This window comes from Podarcis liolepis (genome assembly GCF_965112155.1).
Source record: "Podarcis liolepis genome assembly, chromosome: 17".
NCBI lineage: Eukaryota > Metazoa > Chordata > Lepidosauria > Squamata > Lacertidae > Podarcis > Podarcis liolepis.
In genome coordinates this window covers 34,040,866-34,058,337 of record NC_139571.1, presented here as the reverse complement: position 1 = coordinate 34,058,337, position 17,472 = coordinate 34,040,866, and the positions used below count along the sequence as shown (strand labels likewise).

Genomic DNA, 17,472 nt, shown 5'->3' with positions numbered 1-17,472 from the left:
ATGGCTGGGTCCCAACTAACAGCACAACCCCAACCATATCTACTCAGAGGTAAGGCCTATTGAATTCAGCAGGATTTACTCCCAGGAATTGGGATTACAGCCTAAATTAGTTTATTTCAATGGAATTTAAGTTCATCTTGAGAACTAGTGGTGGTAACTATTAATTGTTTGGCAAAACAGTTCCTTTAGGCCGGAAAAGGTAAAGGAGGTGGAGATACATAAATGCAGAGTTTTAGATCTCTGAAATCATAAAGGCAAACATAAATAACTATGCCGTAATATTAAAAAGCAAATTGTCTGCAGACTTGTAACTGTTTGTGTCCCATTTTGAATTCCTCTGACTGTCTTCTTTTCATTCTGATTAAAAAACAAACCTGAAGAATTTAATGCAGACATCTGTGGCAATTATGGCATAGGCACTTGGTTTTAATCAAATCAGCAAGAATGCTATGAATTCAGTGTGCTGTACACAGATCTGATCAAATGCCCGCTGCACACAGGAGGACTCTCATTTTCTTCTGTGCTAAGAAAATGCATTTCCCCCCAGCCCATTTAAGGAAAGTGGAGAAAACTGCAAGTTGAAGCCACTGGGCCGACTTTGCAATTGCTTTTTACTATACGCATGTGTGTTTCCACCATAGGCACAGGGAAATGAGAGATCAGGTCGCAGCTATTTCCCCCCTTTTCCTTACTGATTTATTAGAATCCTGTTGTGTGCGAAAATGATGTGGGATAGTGTCTCTGTGTTGGAGCACAACATCAATGCCGCTCGACACACAAAAAAGCTCTTGCTGAAGGCTTGCATGTGTGGGTGTTAACAGGATGTGTAAAATAACCCTCATCTCCTACTTGTAACAACTCTGAACTCTTAGAAGAAGTTCGCACACATTTGTTGTTCAGGCTTCTCTCCTGATTAAACCTAAAAATAGCTGCTTGTGGAATCAGGAAGAGATCTCTCTGCCGACTTAATGGCACACAAATAGCACCTGCTTTTGTACCTTAGATAAAGATGCATAGAGGCTTTCTAAAATTATCAGCTGTGGGTCACTGGATGAGATTTGCTGGCACATCGGGCAGTGACCTCTGTGGTTGTCGTGAGCATCGTTGGGATCATGCTTAGGTTGACAGGCGCCGACACAGGAAGAGGAAGAAATTGGGGAGGGGTGGGGAACCTGGCTTGGAGGAGGAGAAGATCTCCTCCTTCTGTCACTTTGCAAGCAGGAGCAGGGATGCCAGCTCTCCTACCCCCAACCTCCTTGTGGAGACTTGAGGCTGGGGAGCTTTGATCAACCGAATGAGGGAGCTGGAGCAGCTTTGGTCAAGGGCTGTGCCAGATTTACCTACAGTGGTACCTCAGGTTAAGAACTTAATTTGTTTTTCAGGTCCGTTCTTAACCTGAAACTGTTCTTAACCTGAGGTACCACTTTAGCTAATGGAGCCTCCCGCAGCCGCCATGTGATTTCTGTTCTCATCCTGAGGTAAAGTTCTTAACCTGAGGTACTATTTCTGGGTTAGCAGAGTCTGTAACCTGAAGCGTCTGTAACCCGAGGTACCGCTGTATATATAAGCTAAACAAGCTACAGCTTAGGGCCCCACTTTCTCGGAGGCCCCCAAAAATTTAGAGGGGGAAAAAACTGGATGTACATTTCCAAAATATAAGATAAAAAAACCTACATACAGCAATAGTGTTTTGTGTTGTGTAGGCTCCCATTTGTCATGTGCAAATAGCTTTAGATACCTATTAGGTCCATAACTTACCCTTTATCATATATTCAGCACAAAAAAGCGGCAATTTGTTGTTGACAAAGGAGAGCTGGACATATAAAGGGCCCCATTACCTTCAGTAGCTTAGGGCCTCATCAAAGCTAAATCCATGCCTGGTCCAGGGTGCATCCTTGTTGCGTAAAACCAGATGTCACCTTTGCAGGGGGAAGAAGACCAACCATTGCAAAAGAGTGCACACTTGCAACCTCAACATTCCCGCAAGGCGTGAGAAACTTGAGAGGGAGTGCACCCCTTTTCAGCTTTGAAAGCTTGGAGCGGGGACTTGTTGGGACATAGGTTGCTTCTGTCTGGTTCTGAACTTAACAACAACAACAACATATTATTTGTACCCCCCCCCCATCTGACTGAGTTGTCCGCCACTCTGGGCAGCTTCCAGCATATATAAAAACATAGTAAAACATTAAAAAGCTTCCTTATACGGGGCTGCCTTCAGATGTCTTGCCAGCGAGAAGGCCTCAAGGGCACAATATTTGCAGGCCCTGAGCTAGGTGGGCAAATTGTTCAATTTGACGTAAGCCGGGTTTCTGTTTCATGGGCCATTCTGACAGGACCAAGGCAATGCATGAATTAAGCAAACTTAAAAAGCCATTACTGAAGCGGTCATCTATTCATGCCTCAGTGTACCATCCCAGCACAAGTTATCTCCTTGGCTGATAGTGAAACCAAGGTTTTCCACATTGTCAAGTTGCTCTTATGATCTTGTTTCAAGACTTACATGTTTTCCATTACCAGCTTCTGAAAATAACTTACAGTGGTTTTCTGTGAAATTCTTCTGGCGACTGTTTTTGTTTAGTCTGTTTGGTGTTGTTGTATTATGATTTACTATTATGATTTACTAACTCAGAGTGTTGTCCTTTTTAATCACAAAAGATGTGATTAATAGGAGTTGCAATGTGAAGTGTGGACGTTATAATGGAAATTCTCATTGACTGAGCAATGCATGAAATCCCTAAACTGAATTAGCATTTCTTTGATACCATTTGGAGACTTATACATATTGCCCAGTCTACAAGATTCTCTGCATAAGCTGCCAAGCGCATGCACATTCTCTGTTGTGTTGGCCTACATGCATACTGAATGGTCATGTACAGAATTCTGCTTATTCACATTCCCCATTCATATCTTATTAACTGATACATCTACAGTTGCCTTATGTTGAGACAGATCCTTATTCCATCTACCTCAGTATTGTCTTTTCCAGTTCCAGTTGGAACAGTCCCAGACTCCTCAGTCTTGCGTTCTCTAGAAAGACTGGCCACCAAATTTGTGGTCCTGCATAAGAGCTCCTAAGGTGGTGAACACAAGGAGACAACTCTTAAATGAAGTCATCATGCCTCTTCTAGATGGCGGTGGCTGGATTGCGAAGCGATAGTATGTGTATCAGTCTTAGACAGGCTTAAATCTTATGTCATGCTGAACCTGTGTCTTCCTCCTCAGGACATCCTGGTTGTCGTCTTTAATTAGAGAATTAAAAGATCTTCAGAGCACAGTTGTCTTAAGGCTTTGCTGGAGATCTGTTAGTACAGCAGTGACAGAGATTTCTGTTATTGGGGCTTACAGCATAAATGTAATGCTCAGTGTCTTTTCTTAAATGATCTCTGTACACATACCCATTTTAACAGTGAACAGTAGTTGTGATATCCGTGCTCTAAATAAATACTTGACATAAGCTTAATAAGTTTTGGGTGCAAGTTACAGTGGTACCTCGGGTTACATACGTTTCAGGTTACATACGCTTCAGGTTACAGACTCCGCTAACCCAGAAATAGTCCTTCAGGTTAAGAACTTTGCTTCAGGATGAGAACAGAAATCGTGCTCTGGCGGCGCTGCAGCAGCAGGAGGCCCCATTAGCTACAGTGGTGCTTCAGGTTAAGAACAGTTTCAGGTTAAGTATGGACTTCCGGAATGAATTAAGTACTTAACCTGAGGTACCACTGTACTAAACATTTCATCATGAGCAGGAGTAAGCAACATGTGGAACTGTGTTCTGTAAAACCTGATGTGTGCCTACCTTGTCCAGTGTTCGAAATTAGCCAGGTAACAGGCACATTTTGTACCTTTCGACTAACCACTTGCGACCAAGTGAGGATTCATGGGTGCCAGGGTGGTGCCTGACATCTCCGCCATCTGGTGGTGCATGTCTTGGGATCATTGGATCTGGACTATTTTCACACACAAATGCCCCGTCCTGTGGAATTCTATCAGTTATATTTTATCTGCACAGTTGGAATGGATTTCAGGAGCCAAAATGCTTTTTCTGTGCAGCCTGAGCAATTGCCATTAAGAAAAAGAAATTGGAATAGCAATAGGCCAATACAGTGGTACCTCAGGTTAAGTACTTAATTCATTCCGGAGGTCTGTTCTTAACCTGAAACTGTTCTTAACCTGAAGCACCACTTTAGCTAATGGGGCCTCCTGCCGCCGCCGCACCGCCAGAGCACAATTTCTGTTCTCATCCTGAAGCAAAGTTCTTAACCCGAGGTACTATTTCTGGGTTAGCGGAGTCTGTAACCTGAAGCGTGTGTAACCTGAGGTACCACTGTAATAGTTATTCAACTCTGATAATAGAGAGTGGAACTCAATTAGCTGTTTAATATAGGATTGTATCCAATATTAGTCATACTCTTGAGTAAACTCAGAGTGTATGTAACCCGAAGCGTATGTAACCCGAGGTACCACTGTATATATGTGGACTGTCCCTAGATAAGGTGACTGTTCTTCTTTAAGTTCTCAAAGCTCTTCACCTAGCTCAAGGTTATCATCCGAACTAGCCAGATGTTTAACTGAGAATCACAGTCTGCCCATCATTTGAAAAATAAGACTTTAGAGCCATCTTACCCAGAATGGCAACTAGACATTCCATTTTGGTGACTGCAACCTTGCTTTAAGGAGCCATTTGGCCCTTAGCTTATATACCTGAGTTTCTATAACTGCCCCTGCTATAAAGCAGGTTAAAACTGCTTGAAAGCTTTCTACCTGAGATGCCTCCCTCCTTGGCTACAGACAACTCTACCTTTTAGTGGCTAAGTGCTACTCTTGTGATCACTTTAGGACTCAATGTAATCTTTAGTCGCCAGCAGAGAAGGGACCGCAGCAAATTGCTGGCACATCTGCCTTGCGTGCTGAAGTTTCCAGGTTCAGTCTCTGGTGTCTCCAGTTCCTGCCTGAAGCTAGAGCCACCACCAGTCAGTCTAGACAGTACTGAGCTTCATGGACCAAAGCTCTGACTAGGTGTAAGGCAGCTCCCTATGTTAAGCACAGTCTCCTGTAGAGGCATGGATAAGGTAAAGGTAAAGGGACCCCTGACCATTAGGTCCAGTCGTGGCCGACTCTGGGGTTGCGGCGCTCATCTCGCTTTATTGGCTGAGGGAGCCGGCGTACAGCTTCTGGGTCATGTGGCCAGCATGACTAAGCCGCTTCTGGCGAACCGGAAACGCCGTTTACCTTCCTGCCGGAGTGGTACCTATTTATCTACTTGCACTTTGACGTGCTTTCGAACTGCTAGGTTGGCAGGAGCAGGGACCGAGCAATGGGAGCTCGCCCCGTCGCAGGCATTCGAACCGCCGACCTTCTGATCGGCAAGTCCTAGGCTCTGTGGTTTAACCCACAGCGCCACCCGCATAAGCTCCTTGCTTATCAGAGCTGTGACACTCTAGCCTGTGTCTTGGTTGTCCAGAGAGAACTTTTAGCTGGACACACAGAGCAACAAGGCCTCTGGGACCCCTGCTTAGCTACACCAATGACCTGTGTTAATAGCTTTCATTTCTTGGAATGATAGAGATGCGCAGGGAAGGGGAAGTTTGTTAGTTATGGGATCTAGTTCTATAGCCCTGTAGGCTATGGTTTAGTGCTTCTGTATCAGATGAATGTCCAGTAAATAATTTTAGAACGGAGCCACAATCAACGTACCAATTTGGCTCGTACTATTTTGAGTGCAGCTATAGACTCAGCTGCAGCTGCAATTCAAGTATTTGAAAAGTGCAACAAATTATTTTGATTAGGTGATCGCAGATGGTAGCTGAAATTTTGATAAATATTTTGCATTGCAAAGCAAATCTTCTGTAGGTGAGACTTTTTTAAATTAAAGAAAGAAAGCATATGTTAACATTAACGGCTAGTCTGTTTTCAGCTGGGTGCCAGCTATTATAGCTTATAGTTATGTTTCCATACTATCAGATTCTGGAGAAGCATAAATATCTGGTTGTATGTAATCTCCTTGAGTTATATGACAAAATGTTTGTGCTAGAATGGCCGGTTTACAGCTCATGTTGCATTTCAGAGAGCAATATAAGATCCTTTTGAGCTGGATCAGCTCAAACCTTCATCTAGACCAGGGTTTCCCAAACTTGGGTCTCCAGCTGTTTTTGGACTACAAGTCCCACCATCCCCAGCTGGCAGGACCAGTGGTCAGGGATGATGGGAACTGTAGTCCAAAAACAGCAAGAGACCCAAGTTTGGAAAACCCTGGTCTAGACAAATGGTGGACAACCACATTTCTTCCAGGTTTGAGAGCTTATTGGTTACTCAGTGGCATATTGCTTCTCTGCAGATGGGGTCTCTTTGGGTTCTATGGCCAAATAGCTGGTAACAGACAAATTGATGAATGAGAAGTTTGTTTTTAGTCATCTAAGCTAGTGGTGGGGTTCTTCACCTTGAAGTACAGTGGTAGCTTGGTTCTCAAACTTAATCCGTTCTGGAAGTCCATTTCAAAACCAAGGCGTGCTTTCCTATAGAAAGTAATGCAAAATGGATTAATCCGTTCCAGACTTTTAAAAACAACCCCTAAAACAGCAGTTTAACGTGAATTTTACAATCTTATGAGACCACTGATCCATAAAATGAAAGCAATAAACAATGCACTGCAGTCACGCAATCAATCAGTCGGTAGCTGAACTGGGTTCCACACAGTCACAAAAACAAAACAAAAGAGCCCCAAAAACAAAAATGCAAAATAAATAGCAAAAACAGACAGACCTCAATGAAGAGCTGTATTTTGTCTGCTCTGAAGCTGTTGCCAAGCCATTTGGGTGACCCCAAGTTATTGTTTATAATGTCATAAAAAGAGCTCTGCTGGAACAGAATGTGTGTGTGTGTGTGTGTGTGTGTGTGTGAGAGAGAGAGAGAGAGAGAGAGAGAGAGAGAGAGAGAACAAACTCTTAATTGATTTCTAAGAGATAAATTTTTATTTTTTCTAAAAAATCCAGTATAATTGCTGCATTTGAATCTGTATTCCTTGTTAAGATTACACAGCGTTACCTGCCTGCTTTTACCTTATCCCTGAATTTTGGTTTGCATCCCTCTAGGGAATTTGACACCAGACCCACCTAAAATGGCTTCCTCCGCAAGCCAGCCTGACCTTCTAGGCGGCTGGGATTCCTGGGCAGATGCCCCGGCAATTAGCACTGCGGCGCCCACACCACCGAAGAAGTCCACTTTGGAAGGTATCGTGCAAGGGAGTCGCTTCCATTTATTTGGCAGCTGGCGGTATACGCAGAGCTGCCGAAACATTGTGTGTATGTGAAACACTTGGTCACGTAATAGTCTTGGATTTTTATCAAATAACATAGGAAGCTGCTTTATACCAAGCCTATTACATAGAGTAGCAGGGGCTGTCAGACAAGAGTCTCTCCCACCTCACACTGGGGATTGAACCTGAGGCCTTCTGCATGCAAGGCAGATTATTATTATTATTATTATTATTATTATTATTATTATTATTATTACTACTGTTATTTATTCAATTTATATTCCCCCCCTTTATCAGAAGTTCCCAGGGAGGTATGCAACGTTAAAAACACATTGCAGAACATCAGTGATAGAAATGTAATATAAGCATAATAAAAAGCATACTGACAGACAGCCTAACTGTGGTTAGCAATGCAGCTGTCCCTGCCTTATTCCTTCTAAAGCATTAACTGAATGTTGCAAGCATACACAAGGCACAGCCCAGCATGCTTTTTTAGCAGTCATATTCACCTGGGACTGGGACTTAGCAGTCATATTCACCTGGGAATGTAAAAGGAGATTGTTTTAGGTGAGCGTGTGATTCGATGTAAAAAGCACACAGATAACAATTAACACCAAAATGTAAACTTTCTTAATTTGATAAAGATTAGAGCAGGCAAGACCAAAATTCCCAAGCCCCTCTGCATCGTTAAACAAAAAGCCATATATGTATGTATGTATGTATATACACACATATACATATACAGATCATAGCATGCGAAAGTGTAAGTCGTAAGGAATGAACAGAAGCATATTTCATCCATTGATTGAGAAGAATGCTGAATAATGTGGCATAGCAGTATTTGCAGCCACCCATGTGGTATTTTGTAGAGCGTAATAATTGTGTCTTATTACATAGGCCCGGCTTTTACGACAGGAGGACCCACAAATGCCACTTCAGGCCTTTCATTCAGTCAAGCAAAATCACAGAACTTTGACCCTTTTGCTGACCTTGCTAACCTGAGAACCGGCCTTCCAGGTAAGTGTTTAAGTGACCAATAAAAGGAAGAGCAGAGTTGCAGTAGAGTGTGTTTATCCTGTACATTCAAGGTGGATAATGTAGTTAAAATGCTGGAGCGGGTCTGTAAAATAAAAATGTAGTCATTTCGATACAAGAGCCCTTGCTTACTTTGTTTGGTGTTTGGTTTTTGTTCAGTTTACTGGGGCACCTCTACAGGATACCCATCTGTGCTGTGGGGCTTTCCCTCTCATCACTCCTCAAACCAGCCATACAGAGAACATGTTCAGATCTGAGTGCTAGCGGTCACGTTTGGTGCTTGTAGGCTTTTTGTACAAGACAACCAAAGCCCTTTAAACTTGTGAAGTTTTTAGTTCGTGCCGTTTTTAAAGGTAAGGGGACCCCTGGCCATTAGGTCCAGTCGTGACTGACTCTGGGGTTGCGGCTCTCATCTCGCTTTATTGGCCGAGGGAGCCGGCGTACAGCTTCCAGGTCATGTGGCCAGCATGACTAAACCGCTTCTGGCGAACCAGAGCAGCGCCCGGGAACACCGTTTACCTTCCCGCCAGAGTGGTACCTATTTATCTACTTGCACTTTGACGTGCTTTTGAACTGCTAGGTTGGCAGGAGCTGGGACCGAGCAACGGGAGCTCACCCCGCCGCAGGGATTCGAACTGCCGACCTAGGCTCTGTGGTTTAACCCACAGTGCCGCCCATGAATCTGAGAGATCTAGGCAGAAAGCTGAAACCAAGCAGCATCATGCCATAAGATTTGCATCCTGGCATCTGAATTTGGTTGCTTGTAAAGAAGTTATGGCCATCTTTGGGAGTAATGCTGGGGAACGAGGGATGCATTCAGGAACCACTACATGACTAGCTACAAGGCAAGGTTGGGGAACTTGCGGCCTTCCAAATATTGTTGGGCTTCAGTTCCCACGGTCAGTGCTGAGGGATGATGAGAGTTGTAGTCCAACGTTGCAAAGGACCACAGGCTCCCCATCCTTTCCACAGAAGATGCTGGCATGCTTGTTTTCATAGGTTTAAACCAAATGGAATATCTTTTCACATTAAAAAGCAAAAAACTGATATTTGCTTTCCAGGGGCTTCCAGCAGCGGATTCTCAACCGGCAGTTTTGCTCCAAAGTCCACTCCCTCTCAGAAAGCAGGGAACCAATGGCAGGCAAGCAAAACGCAACCTGCTAGCACATCATGGCAGCCCCAGGCGCAGCCAAAGGCTCCAGAACAAGCTAAGCCAAGCGCGCAGCCGAAAGCCAACTACACTGTGAATTTCAGTGTCATTGGAGGACGAGAAGAGAGAGGCATCAGGGCGCCGGGCTTTGGTATGTTCCTCTACCCGATGATGATTATTTTTTGCATATATTAGTTGCTTGGCATACAAGAGTCTCCAAGTGACATACAAAATCTGAAACCATAAAGTGTGGTATGAATCAGAAAAAAAGAACAGTGCATTACAACAGAAACCATACAATAGCCTAGGTAGCAAACCCAAATTAAACAGAAGCAAAAATATACCATCAGTGTGCAGCAAATCATCATAATCCATTCTATACCTTGGAGAAAAGATAATTTTATTGATCTAATCACTTCTTTGGTCTGTAAAGCCCCTTTGCAGAAGATTACATTTGCTTCTGAGTAACAGTGCAATCCCACACTTTCCCAGGTGATAGGGTTTGGATGAAATTTAAGCATGATGCATGTGGCTTCTTGTACATATATATGATTTACGACTTCTCTGTCACTTACCAGTGAACTGGGAGCCTAATCCTTTTTATCTCATTTGCTAGGACAAAAACCCAAAGTTTCAGAAAACGATTTTGAGGATCTTTTATCAAATCAAGGGTTTGCAGCTAAAACCGACAGAAAAGGACCAAAGACCATTGCTGAGATGAGAAAGCAAGAAATGTCTAAAGATATGGACCCTCTGAAACTAAAGGTTAGCTGTTCTTATACCGAATAGTTCTCATCCTGCAACTTCCAGTGTTTGGAAAAGCAGCGGTGTGCCATCTAAGTGGGGGAAGTTGAAGCATAAATGTGGAGGAGGGCGGATGCATCCTGGAGGATGCATGGCTGTTGGTTGAGAGGGGAAAGTGGGGGGCCAGGCCCTCTTGGAAGCCCCTAGCCCATGATAAAAATAAAAAATGAGGATCTGTGAAAACAAAATAAGGCACCAAACAAGGGTGGGGTTGTTTATATAATTAGCAGACCAGAGAGGCTGCAGTCTAACCTTGTGCCATCAGAACTGGCATACTTTTTAATAATATTTGTGAAAATTGTAAAGTCTTTAATGCAACAAAATACATTAAAACGTAATAATAATAATAATAATAATAATAATAATAATAATAATAAATGATGAAGATGATGATGTGCCTTTTACCAAGTCATGCATTTGACTAGCCTGATTTTGCAGCTGTAAGCCAAGTGTGCGTGTCACGTTTTGGTCCGGTGCACATAAAAGTGAGTCGCAAAGTTTATCAAATGCCAAGTGGCTAAAACCTGAGGCCTCTTTTGAGCTTGGGATGCAAATCAAATGAGCCTCCTGGATTTGGCCCTAAGTGGGGCTGTGGCAGAGCACACATGCTTGGCTTTCAAAAGGTCCCTGGCATCTCCCGTTTTAAAAAACTCTTTAAAAGACCTTAAGGTGCGAAAGACACCTTGCAGTGGGAGAGAGAGCATCTGTACAGTACTGGACCTGGTGAAGCAGTGGTTTGGAGGCATATCACTTGGCTTCAGAAGTTTTCCACAACTTGGTTTTGAGTTTGAGGCAACAAGCAAGATGATACGGAGCAGGGATGTACAAGACCTCCTGTGCTTTAGGGAGTAGCAGGACTGATAGAAGATGCATGCATGCGTACCTGTATACATACACACACACATAATTTCACCCCCATACACACCCAGAGCTGCTGCTAGAGAGGGCTTCTTCATTTGTGCTTTATTGAGGGTTTCTTTTAGGGGAAGGGACAGAAATTTCTGTGGCTGCATTCCTCTGCATGAATAGACCCCTTTCTTCTGTTGGAAGTGAACAGGTAAAGGAGTTTGGGATGGCCTGTTTGAGCCAAAGTCCTATACTACTAGTTCATTTCATTTCACTTTTAATTTGTACACTGCCTTTCTGTTTTACTATACGCAAGGCAGTTTACAAGCCGAAGAAACAACAAAGATCACACACCTTATAACAACCTGATGCGATACAGAAATGTCATACTAAAAATGTAACTTTAAACGATTTATATCAGATAAAGTAGTATTCAGCAATCCATTAGAATACTGTGGTACACAATAAAATTAAATATCATCAAGTAAAAATTAAACTGAAATTCACTCTTAACAGTTACAATAAATACCGTATTTTTTGCACCATAACACTCACTTTTTTCATCCTAAAAAGTAAGGGGAAATGTCTTTGCATGTTATGGAGGGAATGCCTACGGGTGGTTTGCCTACGGATTTTCCTCCTCTAAAAACTACGTGCGTGTTATGGTCGGGTGCGTGTTATAGAGCGAAAAATACGGTAATTTCTAAACTAGAATCAAATCAAAATAACAGCAAGTCACTGTGCATAAAATAACACAATACTTGTGTTTGAACTTCTCTCTCTTTCTCCAGATTCTAGATTGGATTGATGGAAAAGAGAGGAATATAAGAGCTTTATTATCTACTCTTCACACTGTGCTTTGGGAAGGCGAGACCAAATGGAAGCAGGTCGGCATGGCTGACCTGGTTACCCCAGATCAAGTAAAGAAGTACTATAGAAAGGCAGTGCTTGTTGTACATCCAGATAAGGTACGTGCTTCTGGCAGATTTGACAAACTGCTAGTGCCAGATTACTGCTATATTCCTAAGTGTAAATTCCAGGTGCTGGGTGCTCCCTGCTCAAGCTGCGTAGCTCAGTTGCCTAGAGCGTGCTGCTGATAATGCCAAGGTCGCAGGTTCGATCCCCATAAGGGACTGCTGCATATTCCTTCAGTGCAGGGGGTTGGATGAGATGATCTTCAGGGTCCCTTCCAACTCTCTGATTCTGTGATCCACTAGGTAGGTACTTCCTACCTAGAACAGCTCAACCAGAGCCTGTAGGAGGCATTGCAGAGGTCCAAAGAAATACACAATGGAACATATAGCACAACAAAGATTTCAGGACTTGAGCCAGCCCATGGGTCTTAGAACTGGCGGCCAGAGGGATGCTAAATGTGCTGCTGTTGCCACCTCTTAGCCAGAGTGGGGAACTGCAGGGAGATGGGCCTTACCAGCAAGGAAGGCTCTGAGCCTGAGTAAGTTAGGTACTTCTCTCCAACTCCTACAAGGGTATCCGGGTTACCTGCTTTCAGCTTGTGGAATGCTGCCCTCATGGAACCTCATCTGGCACCATAATTACTTCCTGCAGATGCCAGACAAAAACATTTCCTTTCTGCCAGGCGTTTTGGCGTATAATTATCTGTGACTCCCTTCAGTGGGTGGGATGTTTTGGTCCTGCCTTTTTAAAAATATGAATGATTTTTAGACTTTCCTCTGTTTTGATTTATACCAGTTTTAACATGTATTGTTTATTGTTGTAAGTCATTTTGAGGGACTTGGTTCTAATAAGTTTAATAAATAGCAACAAAAACTTCCTTAAGGAAGCTGTGATCTAATAATGCGCATCTAGCAAGTGCAGTCTTTCTAGGAATTGCTTTTACCACCACCTTCTTCTTCTTCTTCTTCTTCTTCTTCTTCTTCTTCTTCTTCTTCTTCTTGGCACTGTCCATATCTGTTTCCTGTTCTCTGTAAGCTGCATAGAGGTTTCATTTACCTCTCTGCAGTTTATGAAAAGTGGTATGTAACATTTAAAAAAAAACAACAAAACTCAGAAATAGGAATTGGCCTCTGTGTGTGTAGCTTGTAACACACGTGAGACGGCCTTTGCACAGCGTCCATTATAGCTGGGCACAATTCCTGAATCCGCTCTGTGGCAGCACACTCAGCAGCTTACAGAAGCTTTGTGGATAAGCCCCTAACTTGGTTCCCCAGCTGTTGTTGGACTACAAATCCCATCATCCTTCGCTAGCAGGACCAGTGATCCCGAGGATGTTGGGAGTTGCAGTCCAGCAACAGCTGGGATGTCACGGAATTCTGCTCAATATTGAACCAGAGCAGATTCCAATGTATCGTTAGCAGAGTAAAAACTTAAACACGCTGCATGGTTCCCAAAAAATAGACCAGAGGCAATTGTATTTCATCCAGCAAAGCTTTACTGCTACTGAAGGCAAATGGGCATATTGGTCACAAATCCAATACATTCAGGATTGGCACTGTCCATAAAAAATCCAGTTGCAGCAGACTTAAACTTACAATAACGTATAAGACTAAACCTTATATAGCATGCTATGTACAGAACACCACACCAGAAGGTAAAGAGATAGAAAGAGATAGTGAAACCGAGGCTCCTTCTGGCCTTTCTTTTATAGTCAGCATGACCTTGTCAGAAGAGATAAGAGAACCAGATAAGCCAGCTGTGCTCATCTTCTCTGAAGGACTAACCCAAACATCATGAACCTCCTGCTTGTTTCTTTCACGCAGAGAAGCTTCCAGAAACCTCTTGGATTAAGTAGAATAGGAAAGATCTCTACACATCAGATCAATACCTTCTACACTAAGAAATGCAAACTGACATGGGAAGCCAAGTTTGAGAAACACTGCCCTAAACATTACCAGCCTGCAAATAAATAAATATAAGCCTGCAAGGGGGCTTGTAGCAGCAGCTAGCTGCACCCCTATGCTGGATTTAGAGGAGATTCCCCTCCTCCTGGCAGCCTGGCTTATTGTTGTGCCGGGCACAAGAGAAGGACTGGAGAGCTCTGTTCCTCCTCCGCCAGCCTGCCTTGGAACTGCATGGCATTTCTGGTTGCCTATGGCGACAGTGCAAGTGCTTAAACATGAGGCTGGCATATTGTCTCCACAGCATCTCTACCTCATAGCAAGCAACAGCTTGAGCTGCTTAGATAAGGTGTGTTATTGTTTCCCTCTGTAATGTTGTTGTTGTTGTTTATTGAGTTTATATACTGCCCTATAAGGGACGCGGGTGGCGCTGTGGGTTAAACCACAGAGCCTAGGACTTGCCAATCAGAAGGTCGGCGGTTCGAATCCCCACGGCGGGGTGAGCTCCCGTTGCCCGGTCCCTGTTCCTGCCCACCTAGCAGTTCGAAAGCACCTCAAAGTGCAAGTAGATAAATAGGTACCACTCCAGTGGGAAGGTAAACGGCATTTCTGCTCTGCTCTGGTTCGCTAGAAGGGGCTTAGATATGCTGGCCACATGACTCGGAAGCTGTATGCCGGCTCCCTCAGCCAATAAAGCGAGATGAGCGCCGCAACCCCAGAGTTGGTCACAACTGGACCTAATGGACCTTTACCTTTATACTGCCCTATACCCGGAGGTCTCAGGGCGGTTCGCAGAAAAACCCACAAGTTATATAATCAGAATAAAAACAACAACCCAATAACAACCTCCCCCCCCCCCCCGCAAAGGAGCCACATTTTTAAAGGGCATAGGATGTCAAACAGATCAACCCAAGGCCTGGTTTAAAAGGAACGTTTTTGCCTGCTGCCTAAAGGTGTATAATGAAGGCGCCAGGCGAACTTCCCTGGGGAGAGCATTCCACAGACAGGGAGCCACTGCAGAGAAGGCCCCTTTTGGTGTTGCCACCTTCTGGACCTCTCAAGGAGGGAGGCAACCGAAGGAGGGCCTCAGAAGATGATCTCAGGGTCTAGGTAGGTTCATATGGGAAGAGGCGGTCCTTGAGGTATTGCGGTCCTGAGCTGTTTAAGGCTTTATAGGTCAAAACCAGCACTTTGAATGGGGCTCGGAAACTAATTGGTAGCCAGTGCAGTTGGACCAGGATTGGTGTAATATGCTCAAACCGTGTTCCTTCAGTGAGCAACCTGGCCGCTGAATTCTGCACCAGCTGAAGTTTCCAAACTGTCTTCAGAGGCAGCCCTTTCCTGGTGCGGGCGGGAGGGGGCGTGTCTGCTTTCCTTTAATGCAGCTGTTACAGGCAACTGTCACTTGACTCTTGAGAAGGTTCAGTTGGAGGTGGAAGGATTACGTGGAACCTTCCTGTTAGGACAGCTCACTCTGTAGCTCATTCTTGGTGTTGCGGGTTCGAGCCCCATGTTGGGCAACAGATTCCTGCGTTGCAGTGGGTTGGACTAGATGACCCCCACAGTCCCTTCTTACTCTACAATTTCATGACTCTTTGATTCTAAGCCTAGCAATTGATGCAGAAGAGGCAGGCAAGGTGTTTTGCTATCTTCCACGCCAAGACTTCTGACCAGACACTCCCAAGTCTGGGAAGGGGCGGACTGTTCGTACATTTGCATCCTGGCTGCAGAATTGCTGTGTTGGCAGCAACACAGGATTCTTGCTCAGCTCATGTTTGGAGTGAAAACACCCACGTTTCTTGTAACTCCTGCTCTGTTTTGCTTCCTTGCAGGCCACGGGGCAACCTTACGAACAATACGCCAAAATGATCTTCATGGAACTGAGCGACGCGTGGTCAGAATTTGAAAACCAAGGATCAAAATCACTTTTCTAAGATGCTCCCTTTTTGAAAGCGGGGGTGGATTTCAAAATGTATTTGCAGCAAAAACCGAATCTTCCGAGTGCTGTTCTAGTGTCGCCTCCTTGGATCGAGGAGGGGAGGGGGGCAGGGAACGCTTCCCGGTTCTTGCACACTTTGAATCTATACACTCTCACAAACGGGGTGTGTCTTGTAGGACACAGCGCACAGATGGCACTTTGGGTCCATCGACACTCGGAAGGTGGTGCCCTGAGAGTGGAAAGTTCCAAGCCATCTGAGAGAGGGTTTGAACACACGTGTAATTTTAATGATGGCGGCTAGCGTGGGCAAGATTTTCTGTGGGAGGCATCATCCATTTCAAATCCCTTTTGTGTGTGTGTATGTTTTTTTGTGTTCCCTTCGTTTGAGGAAACACCCAACCTCAATTTGCATTTCTCTTCTCCCCTCTATGTAGTCTTTATGATTTGTCTTGGTTGTTTTTTTGTTTTCCCCTTTTTAAATTTACATGTTTGCCTTATTCAAAGTGCTTTAGTTTACCTTATCAGCTGTGAGTTTGCTCAGCATCTCTTTTCTGGTTTCTGTGCGAGGTGTACATTTTTCTTTGGTATCTCATGTAATCATTCCGGTAATCATTCTGTAAATAATTAAAACATTTTTTTCTGACAACACCTGCGTTCCTTACACTGCATCAACAGTAGCTTAGCCAAAACGGTCGCATTGGTGGGGAAGAAAAGACACGAATGAATCTTTGATGTGTTTGTGGTCCCCCCCCCCAAAAAAAATGTAAAGATGGAAGCAGAGTTTGGCTTTAATTTAAGGATTGCATGGTCTTGTCTTATTTATTATGATCTCCTTTGAGGCAAGACTGTTTAAATATTTATTCCAAAATGTTTGTTTGAAATTATATATATTTGCATTGTCTTCTGATCTCCTTGATGGTATATGTGCCTTTTGTTGGCATAATTGAATTGTTAAGTTGGTAGGTTGATGCATAGGCTGAGACTTGAAATGTGAGCCCAGTGGTTTACCGTATTTTTTGCTCTATAAGACTCACTTTTTCCCTCCTAAAAAGTAAGGGGAAATGTGTGTGCGTCTTATGGAGCGAGTGCAGGCTGCACAGCTATCCCAGAAGCCAGAACAGCAAGAGGGATTGCTGCTTTCACTGCCTAGCGATCCCTCTTTCTGTTCTGGCTTCTGAGATTCAGAATATTTTTTTTCTTGTTTTCCTCCTCCAAAAACTAGGTGCGTCTTGTGGTCTGGTGCGTCTTATAGAGCGAAAAATACAGTGATTTTTTTTGCTTTTGATAGGCTGAACAGAATATGTGTTGCATCATGTAGCTGCATTGGAAAGGTGTGTGTGCACTTTTTGCCATCCAGGGACAACTTCCCCTCACGTGTTTGGAAGCCTGTTGATTCTGCAATTTCATGCGTGTGGATCAAACAACAGGATGATGATCTATGTACTGTCTTGAAGCCTTGACATATCCCTGAATATACCGGCTAGTTCTATGGTAAAGGAAAATACGCTATTTGCCCGGTGATTGGTCTCGCCTATAAAATGAAGAATTGAGCACAATATTCTCTGCTGAGCATCAAGACCAGCTCTGTATTCAATCAGCAATATGGTGTCTAGGTTGTGGTGGCATCTTT

General features: G+C 43.9%; 1 protein-coding gene across 3 annotated transcripts in view; it reads left to right on the top strand.

Annotated features, from left to right (window-relative positions):
- Positions 1-16,488, top strand: part of GAK (cyclin G associated kinase) — a 76,593-nt gene extending 60,105 nt beyond the window's left edge. For 2 of the 3 annotated variants that reach the window (XM_083481367.1, XM_083481365.1), the window contains 6 exons: positions 7,089-7,226; positions 8,150-8,269; positions 9,349-9,588; positions 10,054-10,202; positions 11,879-12,055; positions 15,736-16,488. In XM_083481367.1, the coding sequence (XP_083337493.1) occupies positions 7,089-7,226; positions 8,150-8,269; positions 9,349-9,588; positions 10,054-10,202; positions 11,879-12,055; positions 15,736-15,837 (926 nt within the window). In that variant the 3' untranslated portion in view covers positions 15,838-16,488. The remainder of the gene's footprint in view (positions 1-7,088; positions 7,227-8,149; positions 8,270-9,348; positions 9,589-10,053; positions 10,203-11,878; positions 12,056-15,735) is intronic. The other variant, XM_083481366.1, reaches the window with a different exon arrangement.
- Positions 16,489-17,472: the final 984 nt, after the last annotated feature.